This window comes from Myotis daubentonii, chromosome 1 (assembly GCF_963259705.1).
Source record: "Myotis daubentonii chromosome 1, mMyoDau2.1, whole genome shotgun sequence".
Taxonomy (NCBI): Eukaryota; Metazoa; Chordata; class Mammalia; order Chiroptera; family Vespertilionidae; genus Myotis; species Myotis daubentonii.
This window is the reverse complement of record NC_081840.1, coordinates 178,706,456-178,722,411: the sequence shown is the minus strand read 5'-3', so window position 1 is coordinate 178,722,411 and position 15,956 is coordinate 178,706,456. Positions and strand designations below refer to the sequence as shown.

At 38.3% G+C, this 15,956-nt stretch overlaps 2 protein-coding genes and 1 non-coding gene across 9 annotated transcripts in view; 2 read left to right on the top strand and 1 right to left on the bottom strand.

Annotated features, from left to right (window-relative positions):
- Positions 1 to 9,361, bottom strand: part of HELQ (helicase, POLQ like) — a 45,700-nt gene extending 36,339 nt beyond the window's left edge. Inside the window, exons 1-5 of one of the 6 annotated variants that reach the window (XR_009448806.1) lie at positions 9,002 to 9,360; positions 6,966 to 7,683; positions 2,462 to 2,640; positions 1,654 to 1,854; positions 1,149 to 1,221 (exon numbers count right to left, since the gene is read on the bottom strand). Coding sequence is in view for 4 of the 6 variants with exons in the window: in XM_059666430.1 (XP_059522413.1) it covers positions 1,149 to 1,221; positions 1,654 to 1,854; positions 2,462 to 2,640; positions 6,966 to 7,683; positions 9,002 to 9,196 (1,366 nt within the window). In the remaining 2 variants the exon portion in view is untranslated. Of the gene's footprint in view, positions 1 to 1,148; positions 1,272 to 1,653; positions 1,855 to 2,461; positions 2,641 to 4,247; positions 6,913 to 6,965; positions 7,684 to 9,001 lie in introns of those variants that run through there. The other 5 variants (XM_059666430.1, XM_059666421.1, XM_059666444.1 and 2 more) reach the window with 5 other exon arrangements.
- Positions 2,010 to 2,116, top strand: LOC132224019 (U6 spliceosomal RNA). Its single transcript, XR_009450578.1, has one exon. It is a non-coding gene; the product is annotated as a U6 spliceosomal RNA (small nuclear RNA).
- Positions 9,362 to 9,462: 101 nt separating the features above from the next.
- Positions 9,463 to 14,691, top strand: MRPS18C (mitochondrial ribosomal protein S18C). Of its 2 annotated transcripts, XM_059666579.1 has the most exons (6): positions 9,484 to 9,700; positions 10,495 to 10,547; positions 12,554 to 12,637; positions 13,875 to 13,932; positions 14,433 to 14,492; positions 14,574 to 14,691. In XM_059666579.1, exons 1-6 carry the CDS (start codon positions 9,601 to 9,603, stop codon positions 14,648 to 14,650), a joined length of 432 nt encoding a protein of 143 aa, XP_059522562.1. In that variant the 5' UTR covers positions 9,484 to 9,600; the 3' UTR covers positions 14,651 to 14,691. The 2 variants fall into 2 exon arrangements, with proteins under 2 accessions (XP_059522572.1, XP_059522562.1); XM_059666589.1 differs by lacking the exon at positions 12,554 to 12,637 and having other exon boundaries at positions 9,463 to 9,700.
- Positions 14,692 to 15,956: the final 1,265 nt, after the last annotated feature.

The following is a 15,956-nucleotide window of genomic DNA, read 5'->3' as shown; positions in this document are numbered from 1 at the left end:
ATGGGGAGAAAAAGAGAGCATCTCTAATACTTTCAACAATAAAGATTAAAAAAAAAAAAGAGCCAGAATTTGAATCTAGTTCCAGAGTTTGTCCTCAGCCATTATGCTATGCTATCTTTCCATGCTAACACAGGCTCCCACTTACACAGAAATGGTAGGAAAACCAAAAGTGAATGATGTAGCAGCACTCAAAGGAAAAAAGAATGATAAACAGTCAACTGCTGAAGTAAAATTGAGACAAGGACAGTCAGTGTACACTAGATTTGACAAGTAGGTGATCATTCTCTTCTCTTTCTCTGCTTTATATTTTCCTATAGAACTTCTTATGCTTTCACACATGTTTTCTTGTTTATCTGCTTATTGTTATTTCCCTTTCATTAAAGTATGTTTGATGAAGGCAGAGACTTTGTTTTATTCACTGTTGTATCCTAAGCACTTAAAATAGTGCCTGGTATGTACTCAATAAATATTTTTTTAATGAATGATTATAAAGTGCTACAATATGTCTACTAGTAAATACCATTGCTATTAAAATTTTTAAAAATAATTCTAAAGTTTGACCTTTACAATGAATAATTTTTGCATATAGAAGCTACGCTATTGCAATAGCATATCATTACATAGTAGAGAAGACCTTTAGAATAAATATTTCATGTACATTTGAAGACTATCTGATGTTGCAAAAGAGCTCCTTAAAGTGACTACTGGAATATTATTGGTATGATGATGATACTGAAGGTGGAGACAGCAGCAACTCTTGTTGAGTGCTGTGTGCTAAGCACTGCTGAATGCTTCACATGTGCTAACTCAATCCTCACAACAATCCCATCAGGTCAGTATCATTACTATCCCCATTTTACAGGTGAAGAAACAGAGAGGTTGAGTCATCTGCGTATGCACACATAGCTAGCAAATGAAAGATAATGACAAGGATGTCCTCACATGTTACTTTCATTTATCTTAACAATTATCCTCATTCATCAATTCTTCCAACAAAAATCTATACGCTTACCTTAGAAATCATAATCTAAGGCAGAAAGCTACGTATCTTACTGTAGGCTATGTAATTTCGCTAGTAATAGAAATAAGTCTTTTATAGATCTCTTGATCATAAATCAATTAGTAACCACATTTGAAAAAATACTTACTACTAGTGTAGAGGATTTTTGCTAGGGTCATTTCCAGTACAGCCCCACGGCTTCCTTCAGCAATCATGTGCAACTTGAGATTTTTTTTTAAAAAAGGGAGAAAAGTAAATCTGGATATAATGCCTATATAAAATATGCACATATTATATGAAATAAAGTAATCTTTGCTTTATAACTCTTAAGCATTTTAGATATAGCAACTAGAGTACATATGCATTATTTCACTGATTTTTAAGTTAATGAGGTTTGGGGCAACATCTTGACACATCTGGAATTCATAAGAACTATTATAAAATTGAATATACACAGACACGCATATATTCACTCTTTAAGAAACACTTGACACAAAACTGAATTTAAGATTATCAAGCATGAAATGTTTTCATCTGTACTGTCTATCTATTAAAACAAATTATTTATTCTCATACAGGTGCTAAGTGGATCCACATATTAATAACTGTTAGTATAATAAAAATGTTGATAAATTACAAAAGTAGCAACTCACCTCATCTACAACAACCAGACCCAGACTGCTTATCCTTCCAGTTTCAATCAAGGAGTTGACCAGACCATGTCCTTTCTCAATAGTGGCAATGTATAGTGATTTCTTTTCCCTTCTTTTAATTGGAGGAAATTTTCCTTTGCTTCCGGCATATTCTTCAACAAAGAAACCCAGTTCTATACCAAAGCTTGACAAACCTGAAATCTAGAATATTAAAATAAACAAATGAAACAGATAAATAAGGACTTTAATTATTAAGTACTCATGGGGATTTAAAAAAATCTAAAATTGTGTTAGATACCAATCAATGGGAACAAGGTCACAGATAAGACATAAACATCTAAGAAATGTCACAATTAGTGCTCACTTTGGCAGCAGTTATATTAAAACTGGAACAATACAGAAAAAATTAGCATGGCCCCTGTGCAAGGATGACATGCAAATTTGTGCAGTGCTGCATATAAAAAAAATCCCAATTAATTTTGGTATTTTCAAAATGAAGACAAATTTTAAACTACATAATAAATGAGAAAATAAATTTCAATTGTCTCCTGAAGTTAAAAAATCAGAGTAACTCATTTATTTTGATAAAATAATTGAAAGCAAGCTAAATATCAATAGAACATTTATAATGAAGTTGAATCCACCAGTTTAGATCAGAAAAGATATTCAGTCCAGTACTCCATACTGCTTTTAACATTCTAAAAATATTAATTTCTCATCATTAATAGAAATTTCTTTTCAGTCAATAAAAAGTTACTGAATGTTAAAATAGTATTAGCAAATACCACTTGTTAAAAAAAAATCGCACCTTTTCTTGGACAATTGCCACATATGGTAGGATCATTAAAACGTCTTTGCGCCTGCAAAGCAGTTCTTGTAGCATTAAAATCTCAGCCACGAGGGTTTTTCCACCACTAGTTGGCAAGGAATATATTAAATTTTTTCTTTCTTGCACAGAAGTCAAGGTTAAGCAAGTATGTTGCCATTCTGTGGAATTGAAACAAAAGCATTATTTTCCCTTAATACAGTCTCAATCTTAGAACGTTTTCTAAGAAGAAAATATCAAATCTGACCTTGTGTAGCAATTTTCTTATAATGGTAAGTGTAACTATACCAATGTTAACTGTCAAAAATCCCCAAAGTGTGATGTGCACAGCCAGTGAGTCTAATTCTAATTCAGTCCTGGTCAGTGGGATGGGCATCTAGCTCTCCTACTTGCCAGCTGCAAAATTAGGTCTAAGATCCCAGCATGGCAGGCAGTGCCTGGTGGACAAAAGGCATCATCTGGGACATCAGAGGACAGTACACAATCTGTGTGAATCCTAAAGCTTTCCTCTTACGTTCTGCAAGGAGACTAAGTTTCCCTTTTTCATTCATCCAAACACCATCTTAGAGAAATAGGAGAAGGAAAAAAAATGTATGTGGTTTTGTACAAACCAAGGACTATTTAGCTCTCATGCGGAGCTGAACTTTGAATGGCCTGAATACCAGTTTAAACTGGTAGTTTAAACCATGAAAGATGGATTATTAATTGGCACACCTAACGTTTCCACAACTTAGCAAGGTAGCATTCATGAAAAGTATCATGTCAGATCCAAAACATGGTGTGGAAACTAGTATAACTACTTTGTAGGATAATTTAACAATGTTGATCATCAGAAGTTTTCAGACTGTGCACCAGTGTTTTATCACTAGAAAAATGGGAAAAGATATTCAAGACATTTCACTGTAGGGAGAAATGCAAATGACTAATAAATACCTAAAAAGATGTTTAATTGTTACCTACTGGGTTGGCAAAAATAAGTAAAAGGGCCACTAATATAAAATCCAGCTGAGCAAAGTATGGTTTATGAGAGCATAAACTACTACAATATTTTTGGAAAGCAATTTAGCAGTATCAAAAATAAAATTGCACGTTGTTTTTGATCTAGTAGTATTACTAGTAATACTTCTAGAACTCTACACCCATAGAAATAAAGGGGCATATAAAGATTATGTGCAGGATGCTCATCATGGCATTGTTTACATATAACAAAAAAAGACATTGGGGGGGACAAAGATTGAATGAATTTTGCACAATTATATAATGTAATTCTTTGCATCTTGAAAATGAGGGAATAGACGGTTAAATTTAAAAATGATTAACAGGATATATGTAGGTATTAAAAATAGTTATACATGAATGGCAATTACAGATGACTTATTGTGCATTTTTGGTGATTCTCAAAAATTTGCAAATAACTATGTACCTTTTTTGCTTGGAAATATTTCAGGAAAAAAGATTTACAATTTTTCAAAAGTCCTTAACTACTTAAATTCAATATTAAAATATTTTTTTAAAAATCAGACTGGTATTACCCATTCGTTACCAAACTGCAGATGTTTGTGTGCAAAAATACAACTTGACCATAGCTACACTTTATCCAACTCAGATTTTTAAAGTATAAAATGAACAAAATCATAAATATTTAGGAATATTCTTTATCTTAAAACATTATAAAAGTAAATTATACCCTGGCACGGTGGCTCAGTTGGTTGGAGCATTGTGCCCTACACCAAAAGGTTGTGGTCTGATTCCTAGTCAGGACACATACCTAGGTTGCAGGTTCCATCCTTGGTCAGGTGTCTTCAGGAGGCAATTGATCATTGTTTCTCTCTCCCTCTCTCTCTCAAGTCAATTAAAAAACATATCCTCAGGTGAGAATTTAAAATAAAAAATACCTTTAAATTATATTAACTTAGTTCTCAATATTTATACAAAATACATCAAGCATATAATTCCATGATAAAAAAGCAACCTCTACACTATGGGATGTGCAAAAGTAGGTTGTTTTGAGTGCACAAAACAGATTATTCTTGCATTATCATTTATAAATTACTAGAGGCCCTGTGCACGAAATTCATGCACGGGGGAGAGGGGGTCCCTCAGCCCGGCCTGCACCCTTTCCAATCTGGGACCCCTCAGGGGATGTCTGACTGCCGGTACATCCCTCTCGCAATCTGGGACCGCTGGCTTCTAACCACTCACCTGCCTGCTGGCCTGATTGCCCCTAACCGCTCTCACGCCAGACTGATTGCCCCTAAATGCCTCTGCCTCGGCCCCTGCCACCATGGCTTTGGCCGGAAGGACATCCAGAAGATGTCTGGTCTAATTACCGTACTACCCTTTTATTAGTATAGATCTGTGATAGCGAACCTTTTGAGCTCGGCATGTCAGCATTTTGAAAAACCCTAACTTAACTCTGGTGCCGTGTCACATATAGAAATTTTTTGATATTTGCAATCACAGTAAAACAAAGACTTATATTTTTGATATTTATTTTATATATATTTAAATGCCATTTAACAAAGAAAAATCAACCAAAAAAATGAGTTTGCGTGTCACCTCTGACACGCATGTCATAGGTTTGCCATCACTGGTATAGATTGTATTACTAGAGGCCTAGTGCACAAAAATAGTGCACTGGGTGGGAGGGGGGGGCGATCCCTCAGCCTGGCCTGCACCCTCTCATAGTCCGGGAGCCCTCAGAGGATGTCCAACATCCTTAGTGCTGCCACAGAGGCAGGAGAGGCTCACATCACTGCCTCTGTGCTCGCCAGCTGTGAGCCCAATTTCTGGCTAAGTGGCGCTCCCCCTGTGGGTCAGCTCCTGCATTGATTGTCTGCCCCCTGGTGGTCAGTGCACATCATAGCAACCTGCAGTTCGATTTGCCTTTTATTATATAGGATTTCTATTGCAACTGTAAACCTATTTTTGCCAGCCCCTGTATAAAGTTGAGGTTCTCTAGCTCAGTGGTTCTCAAACTTTAGGCACATCAGAATAACCAGGAGGGCTTATTCAAGCAGACTGTCAGACTTGCCCCCAGAGGTTCTGATTCAGGAGGTCGGGCTGGGTCCTGAATGCACATTTCAAGTTTATAGGTAATGCTGATGCTGGGGTCTAAGAACTCCACTTTGAGAATCACTGCTTTAGCACACATAATTATTTTTTAAATTGGTCATTTCATTAAGCTAAATTTACAAATAAAAAGATTTGAAAGCTATTTACTAAAGTTCATACTTTAAAGCTACTAATATAATTACTGATAATCATTATCAAAGTCTAATTTGGCATGTCCTTCACACAGAATGTAACCTGCAAAACAATTACTTTTATTATCATCATCATCCCTTTTTAATAGATCAGAAACTAAGGCTCAGTATAAAGTTGAGATTTATAGTGACAGGGCCAGAATAAATAGGCTGACAACCCCCAGCAGTAGAGAACCTACCAGGATGTACCAGGTATAGTGTTAGTTATATAAGAAAAAGAATTAGATAGAGCCCTGTCCTCAGGGTACTCATGCTGGTAGGAAATGCAGATTAAACAAAGGACAAGGTGCTAGGAGAAAAGCAAAGGGAAGTTAATATATCCTTTATGAGCAATACACACCATTAGCTCTTAACTACAAATCTCACAATTTAGGATTTATTAGTCTTATATTAGACTTTTTTTCCTGTAGTCCTACTTCTTGAACCTAATTGTCTTCTCCCTGAGAAGAGAAACCATGTTTTCATATGGTTTTTAAGACACTAACATAGGAGATTCAGAAATACTTATGCAGTGATTGATTGATAGGCTAATCTTCCAGAATGGCAGCAATTGTACCTTCTTTGTCTAAAATAACACATATTTGAAATATAGGCAAGAATCCAGGATTTTTAAAAAACATTACGAGACATTATTAATATTCTTTGCACTTAAGTCTTTTCAGCCATCTTTAAAAATGTTTAGTTTTAATCAGTCCTAACTTTCACTCAAGACATCTCACTAGTCAAAGGAATTCAACAAGTTTTGGTAGAGAAAACAGAGCCAGCCAAGGAAGAACCAGCTAAGAAAAATGAGGAGCAGACAGTTAGAAAAACAAAACAAAACAGGAGTGGAATGTCAAGAAATCAACAAGTGTTTCAAAAAGGATCTGGTCAATTGTGTCAGGCAAGCTACTTACAAGTCAGGAAAGCAAAGATCTAAAGGTATTATTGGGTTTAGACAACCTAGTCATTATATCTTAAGTGAGCACACAGAACCCAGAGTTGGAGTGGGTTGGGAATTATTTGAGGTGAGGAAAGGGAGACAGCAAGAATAAGTTTGAGAAGTGTGACCACAAGGAAAGAGGTTCAGCAGTAGCACAATTGGGATAGGTTGAGAGAGGATTGATACTTCGATTTGTTTTTAAGATGCACTAATAGAAAGGATCTCCTTTCTATTCACGTGCACTAATATACTATGGTAATGGTGGCAAAATTTTTTTCATTCCAGCAAAATGCATTACCATATAATTTTTCAATTCCTTTGAACTGAACATAAAGATCTCTCACTTTGCTGGGTAATGAATAAAAGGGACCAACATCATCTGATGATGACTCAATTGCTTTCTTAGCAACATTAATTTCTTCGGACAGGTGAGTCTCCTTGAGCTGTTTAGTCCTAGAAAATATTGGCATTTGGGCCTTTGCATTGACAGTCATGGCACTTTTCAGATGATCTTTAAGACTTTTTCTCCTATTCACATCTGAACTCGTTCTGACTTTAGAAGAGAATTCATCATTTTGTTGGGGTTGCTCTATGCTATTTTGGGGCAATTCCTCACTCACAGTCTTGTGAGAGGATGAGTTCCAATCCCTCTCTTTAGTAGACTGATTGCCCAATTCATTTGAAGAGTTCTGCAAATTTTCAAAGTATAAAACCTGTGAAGAAGGCAATTCATACAAAAGATCAGCTCCAGGTTCAATAGAGATATCTTCGTGCCCGCTCTGATTTTTTGTGTGCTCATCTGTTTTTAATTCAGTAAAGCTGCCTATAGTAGTAATGCTGAGTTGGTTATGTCTGATGTTTTCTGAACAAAGATCTTCAGTGGCAAGGTCTGTATCATGCTTCTTATTTTCAGGAAGTTGCATATATTTTTGTTCCAGGTCATCAACTTGAGCTATAAGAGAATTTTCAGCAAAGCTATCATAGTCACCAAACATGTCCTCTTCACTATCATTATTCTGGAAAGAAAACAAAAATATTTATGGTCAATTCTAGCTTTAGTAAGAATAAAAGTTCCGGCCTAGGGCTATACCAAGTATATAATTAAACTAGAGGCTTGGTGCACGAAATTCGTGCATGGAAGTGAGGGGTCCCCTCAGCCTGGCCTACACTCTCGCGCAATCTGGGACCGCTGGCCCCTAACCACTTGCCTGCCTGCCTGATCACCCCTAACCACCTCTGCCTGCCTGGTTGCCTCCAACCACTCTGCCTGCCTGACTGCCTGATTGGCCCTAACCGGTCGCTGGGGGGTGGCCAGCTGGGGTGAGGGGCCGTGGTCGTTCTGGACTCTGGTCATTCCACTGTTTCGGTCGCTGGGCTTTTGTTATAGAGGATGGTCACATATGGATCACAGAACTAAATGTAAATCACCCTGTGAAATAGATATTATCATCCCATATTACAGATAGAGCAATGGAGGCCTAGAGAGGGTAAGTGACTTGCCTAAACTGCACTCTTGGTGCATGATGATGCTGGGATCCTAATTCTTAAGCCAACGCTAAATCCTTCAAGTGGTCGGTAGCAAGACTGGTAGACATCTACTGGGATGTCATCTGACTGGAAGTTCTGATACTGCACTATCCCTCCCCTCCCAGTCTCTAATCTAGAGACTGGCCTTTAACAAAATCATGCTTGTACTCCTGGACACTCCAAGATTGTCCCTAGGAATTTGGAATTGAGAGGGAGAGTATGCACCACCTACAGTGGTCTACTTAACAGAAGAGATGTAAACTTGGAGGCAGCAATAGTGTCATGATTAAAAACACAGGACTTTGAGCCAGAAGTGTCATTTCTTAACCTCTGGGGCCTGATTTGTGTTGTGAATGTAACTAGCTTAAGAAAGCACGCAGCATATAATTCGTCTGCTCTTCATAACTGGTAGGTTTTATTGGTACAGCAGAAGCAGCAGTAACTTCGAAGTCTGCCTTTGCGTCTCAGTCAAGCCACTTACTTGCTGCGTGAACAACTTTTACGTGTCGAGGGTCTGCATTTCACATCTACATCAAAACAGGGATAATAAGGCAAGACCTCACAAGTGAGAATTAACAATAGTAACAAAACTGAGGTGAGCACACGAAGCCTAGTAGATAGCTGGTCCATTGTTTGCACCCGAGAAGGACGCTGTCAAAATGTTAGTTTCAAATGCCTTGCCTTCTACAGCTGCCCCCCCCCCCCCACTCCTCAGTGGGCATGCGCAGTAGGAGACCCGGGTGTGTATCGCGGCCCCTAAGGTGGGACATGGGACGAGGAACTCGGGGCAATTTGACGGGGCTGTACCTCGACCGGTTGTACGCCCACAGTTTTCCGTCGCGGGCTTCCAGCCCCCATCTCCTCCTCCTCCTCCTCCGCCTTCTCGTCCTCGCCCGGCTTGAGCTCGTCCGCGGTGGGGGCGGCAAGAAGGATCTCTAGGCTGGGACGGTTCCTTTTGCGGACAGACACCCGCCGGCGGATGCGGGAACTGCCTTCATCCATGGCAGGGGCCAAGGGCCCTGCCCGAGGGACGTCCCCGGTGACCCAGCTGCCAAACCCCAGAGCAGCGCTGAGTGGAGGGCAGAGCAGCAGTAGCGGCAGGGGCCGAGGTTGCTCGCCTCTCCATCCACCTTTGGGAAAGACCAGAAATTAATTGCTCCCGGGCCGGAAGTGGAGGCACCTGCGTAGCAGCCCGCCTTCCTCCCGTCCAATCGTAGGTGCCTCGGGCTTGCGGCGCGGCGAGGGCGGGCACGTAAAGGGGTTGCGCAAACGCAGTGAACACGGTCTCCGGCCCCGGCGTTGGCTCGCGGAACCTTGGACGCGAGTCCTCGGGCTCACCCGGGAGCACCGGAAAGGACTTGTGCGGAGGACTTAGGAGGAGGAAGGGAAGGGAGGATCTAGGAACCATGGCTTCTGTGGGTGCTCTTTGCAGTGGTCCGGGAAGGAGAAAGTTTACCTGCTTCCTGACGGCCGCCGTCCGCTGCCCAAACCCAGGAACCCGAGCGGGTAAAGTCTCCCACCCTCTGCTCCGCGGTGGCGCTGCCGCCGCCCCAGCCCGGATTAGGTCGGGGCAGTCGCCGCTGTTAGGTCAACGTCGCCGTTTTCCGGGCAGTGGAAGTTTCTCCTGGGTGGGAATCTGTAATGGCCCATGGCTAGTATTTTAAAGCTGAAAGGGACGTGAGGCGTCTTCCAGTACACTTCATTTTCTTAACATACGAGGAGAGTAATGGGGTGATTATTAAAGAGACAGGGACTTGCCTGAGACCTCCGGGTCGACTTGTAAGGAAGGGACATCTCCAGAGCCATCCAGCAGCAAATTCCAGATGTCTGAGGGCCCAGATCAGGGCGAAATTGTGAGCGAGGCCCTCGAATCTGTAATTTTTGTACTTTTCATCTTTTCTGTGCTTCTCTATCAGTAACTGTTCTCTGTAAGGGGTCTGTTACACATTTTCCCTCTGTTGCTTCTTCCCCGAGTATTTGCATTAAAAATCTCTTTCTAACCGTGGAGTGAAGGGAAAATAAATATCGCAAAAGAGCAGATGAGAGATTGTGTGGATGGGGAAAGGACATATATACCCTTTTCCCAAAGCCCTGGAAGGCACATCCATATTGTCTTACTCTGCCTCAAATCTAAAGGTTTTTGTCCAGTCAGTGTGAGTATAATGAATAGAAAGCCTGCCTTTTATATTCAGGTGTCCCTTGATTTTTTGTCCCTTGATTCATCTTGCCTCCATAATGCAATGTCTTTAGCTACTCAGCTAACAAAGAATTGGTTTGTTGCTGTTTCTGTTTACTTGCAGTGCAGTGGAGAAGTTGTTCACAATATAAACAGGTAACCAGCAATGAGGACATGGTAAGAATTGTTTCCTTCCTTTTTATAAGGCATTTGCAAAATGACCAAATTCTTATACGGTTATTTTAGCTATTCAAATAGAGTTCAACAGGAGGACAATACAATTAATAATCATTAGTCTGAGTTTGAAAGTTATAATTCATTGATGAGTAGTCACTTGAGTTTTCAAGAGAATTCCTAGATTTCTAGAAAGAAGCATGGCTTCTGCCCTGGTTGGTATGGCTTAGTTGGTTGGAGCATCGTCCTGTACACCAAAAGGTGGCGGGTTCGATTCCCGGCAGGGCACATACCCAGGTTGTGGGTTCTCGCCCCAGGCCGGGCGCATGTGGGAGGAAACCGATTGATCATCACTGTTTCTCTTTCTCCCTTCTTCTCTCTCTCTCAAAATCAATAAAAAAATATATTTTTTAAAAGCATGGCTTCTATAATACATTTTTTTCTTCCTAGATCTTAAATTTAAGGATATGTGCTTTGAGAATTTAAAAAGGTTGTTTGGGTGGATAGAATAATTGCAGATAATCCAACAAAGGCATTATATACAAAGCTTACTTACAGGTTGGCTCTTCCCCATTTCAAATTTGATTTTATTGCCCCATTCAATTTTTGGGGGGGGGGAGGGTTGTCTTAATAAATGAGAGATCAAAATGAAAGTTTCATATGAGGACATTAAATATAATTTCTTCTGTCCTATAGATGTATTTTTATAGGTTTTAAGTGCTAGGGTTGGACTTGGCAGTATAGGTTTTCTTCCTACTTGCAAAGATAATCTGACACTAATCAGACCATACAAAGCACACAGTACAGTGTAGGGAAGGAATATAGTCAGTCATTACATGTGAGCTGAATGTAAATTGGTTTAAGAACATTTGAGGACTTGGAAAAAACAAAGAACTCTAGTCCTCCTGAGCATCTATCTTAGTCATTCAATTCACGACCTACCTCAAGAGAGTGAAGGAAATTACTAGAGCTCCTTTTTAGGTTATTAACCCCACTTAGACGCTAATGAAGCTATGGGCTTTCTCAGAAAAAAGCACACATGCCCGGCCAGTGTGGGTCAGTGGTTGAGTGTGGACCTATGAACCAGGAGATCACGGTTCAGGGCACATGCCCGGGTTGCAGGCTGCAACCCTAGTAGGGGTCGTGCAGGAGCAGCTGATCAATGATTTTCTACCATCATTGATGTTTCTATCCCTCTCTCCCTCCCTCTCTCTCTGAAATGAAGAATTTTTTTAAAAAGCTATTCAAAAGACAAACGAAAAAGGCACACAGTCCCACTCATTTGAAATTTTACATACAACTACAGGAGTTAGAGGACTTTAAAGCCATTTCTAGATTAAGAATCTCTAGACTGGAGATGCTTATACTCGTAGGAGGGAGGCATTGTGACAAAAGCATATAGTTAGTGAAGAAAGGAAGTCCAAAGGCTGACACAAACTTATAAAGCAGTCTGGGAGCCATAAAATGGTAGTCAAAGGACCTTATATTATAGTAAGCTAAGCTATGGGGCATTGTCTTTTAAAAGCAAAAATAGTGATAAAACATCTGATAAATATGGGGATGGATTTAGACATTACATATGACACCTGTTGTGCTATAAGATTTTCTTAATTTAAATCTTAAGAATTTTTAGTCACTTGGGCAAAACAGTTGAGGAGGGAATCACTTAGTGCAGATTTAATTTTGTTTCTCCCATAAGCTCTTTTTTCTCCAAAGACTGTATTTTATCCTAGAATCCATGACTTAACTCCTCCTTAACCAAACTAAGCCAAAATAAAACACTTGTACAAAATATGGAAAAGCATACTGAAATCTTTATAATGGTGAGTCCTTTTCAGAAGTACTTGTTTTTTCTTTTACAAGCCAAGATGTTGTATTCCTTTTCACAGTAAGAAAGGTAGAACTAATTCTTTGGATAGATTTAAGTGTGGTAGCTTTAAGGTTTAGTGTTTTAGATTCGAAATTAACCCATTAAACTTTTTAATCATATTCTTTTCCCTTTATCCTAGCCTGTTCCAATAGAAAATCCTTATAAGGAGCCTCTTAAAAAGTGCGTCTTGTGTGGAAAACGTGTAGATTATAAGAATGTACAGGTGAGATGTTTACTTCACTATGATAATTGATTCTAGGATTTTGCTTTTTAAATTAGTCCTAACTAAAGAGAATCAAGTCAGTTTTATAACAGGCTTTATGGAGGGGCAACTGTTTTAGCAACATCATAATTCCAAATCTGGTTATATTTCTATGTATAAAGCATCTCTATTTTATTCGAATAATAGCTCACAATGGCAGTAATTCTCAGTTGATGGAGGTGAGTAGTTTGGAAAAAGCTCCTCTGGTGAAGTTGATCTCTATCTCACTAACAATATCACTGCTTCAAATACAACTTTATCTGTTTTACAGCTCTCAGCAAGTTAAGTGGCAAATCTGGGGTAGAGAATGATGCTGAAGTATACTGACAATAGTATAAAGTGATAGCTGCCTTATAGGGAGAAAAACCAAGAAATTTTTAAATGCACATATTAGGAAAGGGGACATATGTAATACTTTCAACAATAAAGAATTATAAAAAAAATAAGTCATAACAATATAAAAATAAATGCAACATATTGGGAGCATTATGCCAAGAACACTGCCTGGCACCTGGAAGGTGCTAAAGAATTTAAATTTATGAAACATAATTATAGCAAATGGCCGATGTACCTATATCTCTTAAAGACCTCACTATAGTCTGGTATTATGTGACAGCCTATCATGATAGGTGAAATGTTTAGTATTTCATTGTAAGCAGGAGTATTTTAGAAAAGAATCTGTATAAACAAGAAAACAGCTTTAGCCCTGGCCGGTGTGGTTCATTTGGTTCAGTGTTGTTCCATGCACCAAAAGGCCACTGGTTCAATTCCCAGCTAGGGCACATGCCCAGGTTGTAGGCTTGATCCCCCGTAGGAGGCATGCAGCAGCCAGCCCATTGATGTTTCTCACACTGATGTTTCTCTCTTCCTTTCTCTAAAATTAAAAACATTTAAAAAAAGAAAACAGCTTTAGCACTGAAACAATATGCTCATTAATCTGTTGTACAAACTTTTTGAACAGACTGGGTAAGAGATGTTAACTTTAATAATTGCTTTAGTTACTTAAAAAGATAATCTGTCAATAGGATGAGCATAGTAGTATTTTTCATATTTTATGAAGTTTGTCTGAAATTTATTAGTAAACCTTTATATAACTGGAAGGTGACGTGAGGTATGCTTTTTGAAATTTACAGTCAAGAATGAATAATACATGTATTAATATAAATTTTTTCTTCCTCTCCAAATAAAACTCAAACAGCTTTTGTCCCAGTTTATTTCTCCATTTACTGGATGCATTCATGGAAGGCACATAACAGGTATTTTGTTTTCTCTTATAGCAACTTATAAATCTACTTTTGTTATTTAAGAAAACTGGCAAATTTTTATTTTCAAATAGTATATAAATTACTGTTAGCAAGCTTAGTATTTAAGAAAGCTTCTTATTCCAAAAAGGGTACTTCTCATACTCAGAGATAGCTATAATCTGACGTGTAGAAAACTTGGGTTTAAAAAATTGTGTTGGTATTTTGGAGTATACTATAATCGCTCCTAGACTATTATTTAAACAGAGACCTATTTCTCATAGGCCAAATTGGATCTGCCACTTATTTTTGTAAATAGCTTAGTTTACTTAGTGTCTGTGGCTGGCTGCTTTGTGTACTAAGAGAAGTTACGGCAGAGACTGTACAGCCCACAAAGTTTAAGATATTTACTATCTGGCTCTTTACAGGTTTTCTGATCCTTCCTTGACTTAGACAATTGTTATGCATTTTGAATATTGGTAGTTTTTATGACTAAGAAAGCATTGTTTTTATAGGTCTTTGTGGGAAGAAACAAAGAGAAATCACAAAAGCTATTAAGAGAGCACAAATAATGGGTAAGAGAATCTGAAAAAATGATTTGGGCTTATCAATTTTGGTTGTTATCTTTTGTGAAGAACTTAATTGTCTCTTTACAGGATTTATGCCAGTTACATACAAGGATCCTGCATATCTCAAAGACCCTAAAATTTGTAACATCAAATATCGGGAGTAAATTATGTAAAGTTATCAGCAATAAACTTATTTTAAAATAAATGGTTGTTGACTCAAACTATAAGATTTAATAACTTTTAGAAAATTAGTAGGCTAAAGTAAATCTTATCAAACTATAAATCGTTGTAACTCTTAATTTGAAATTTTCTGAGGAAAAAGTGTTTCAGGAGTGAAGTGAGGCGTTACCTATCCATACCAGTGAGTGTTCACTAAATAAAACCAGATTATTTCAAGTGTTAACACTCATTACATTTCCATAAACATGAATAAAAAAATTGGTACTGTAGCACTGTCATTTATATCTGGTCCACAAATAGCTTATACAATAAGACTGCTAAAAATGGGATATTAAATATGGAAGAGATGACTTGTATTGGGATTTTTCTTTAGGTCCAATACAAGAAATAGATGGCAATACTTTAGTATTTAGTATTTCATTGTAAGCAGGAGTATTTTAGAAAAGAATCTGTATAAACAAGAAAACAGCTTTAGTGAATATTGGTAGGTGGCATTGTAGGTGGCATTTTATGGATATAGTACAGGAAAGCGGAATGCTTGTATAATGTACAAATCCCTCACGACGGTGTGGACCTGAAATTGCTCAGGAAGGTTTTCTAACTAGCAAATACAGGTATACTGGACTAGGAGAGTGGATATTCTCTTTGTAGATATGTTACATTGGATGGATAGTGGTGATGTTACAGGATCTCACATTTATTCCTGGGCTAGTCTATCCTGAAACTGGTAGTGTCCTTTAAATAAACTGATCCATAGGTGACATATTGTGTCATCTTATTGCCAAAAGTTGGAGGGAAATTTTCCTATATTCTTTTCCTCCTTTTACTACGCTTAAAGTTGGGTCATCAAACTTAATTGTGGAAGTTCAGCTGTGTACTAATTAATGACCTGAGCAAGCTTCTCTGATTAGCAGTTATACAACAGTATAAGCTAAATACTTTTGTACCTCTATAGCATTTTAGCAAATTGAACTTTCCATTGAGGCACGTTTAAACTTTAATCTGAGTAAATATGTGGGATCTTTGAAAAATCTCAAGCTGTTATCTAGAGAAGATATTTGCATACATGTTGGCTGCTTGTTGCCTCTGCTGTTCCTAGTCTGGCCTGTGCACCCAGTTTTGTTCATTTATTGGTTACATTTAGACATTATCTATGTTCTATATGCTCTGATGTTTGTGATTATTTTTAAATAGGGTTCAGACTGACAACCTGTTTCCCTCCTTCTGCCCTCCACAACACCACAGGCTTCTTACGTAACCAGTAAAACAGCCCAGAAGTAACTCATTATT

Coding starts and splice junctions, on each gene's coding strand:
- MRPS18C (XM_059666579.1), top strand. CDS start 9,601: ATGGCTTCTGTGGGTGCTCTTTGCAGTGGTCCGGGAAGGAGAAAGTTT. Junction 9,701..10,494: donor AAACCCAGGAACCCGAGCGG/GTAAAGTCTCCC, acceptor GTTTACTTGCAG/TGCAGTGGAGAAGTTGTTCA. Junction 12,638..13,874: donor TAGATTATAAGAATGTACAG/GTGAGATGTTTA, acceptor AAACTCAAACAG/CTTTTGTCCCAGTTTATTTC.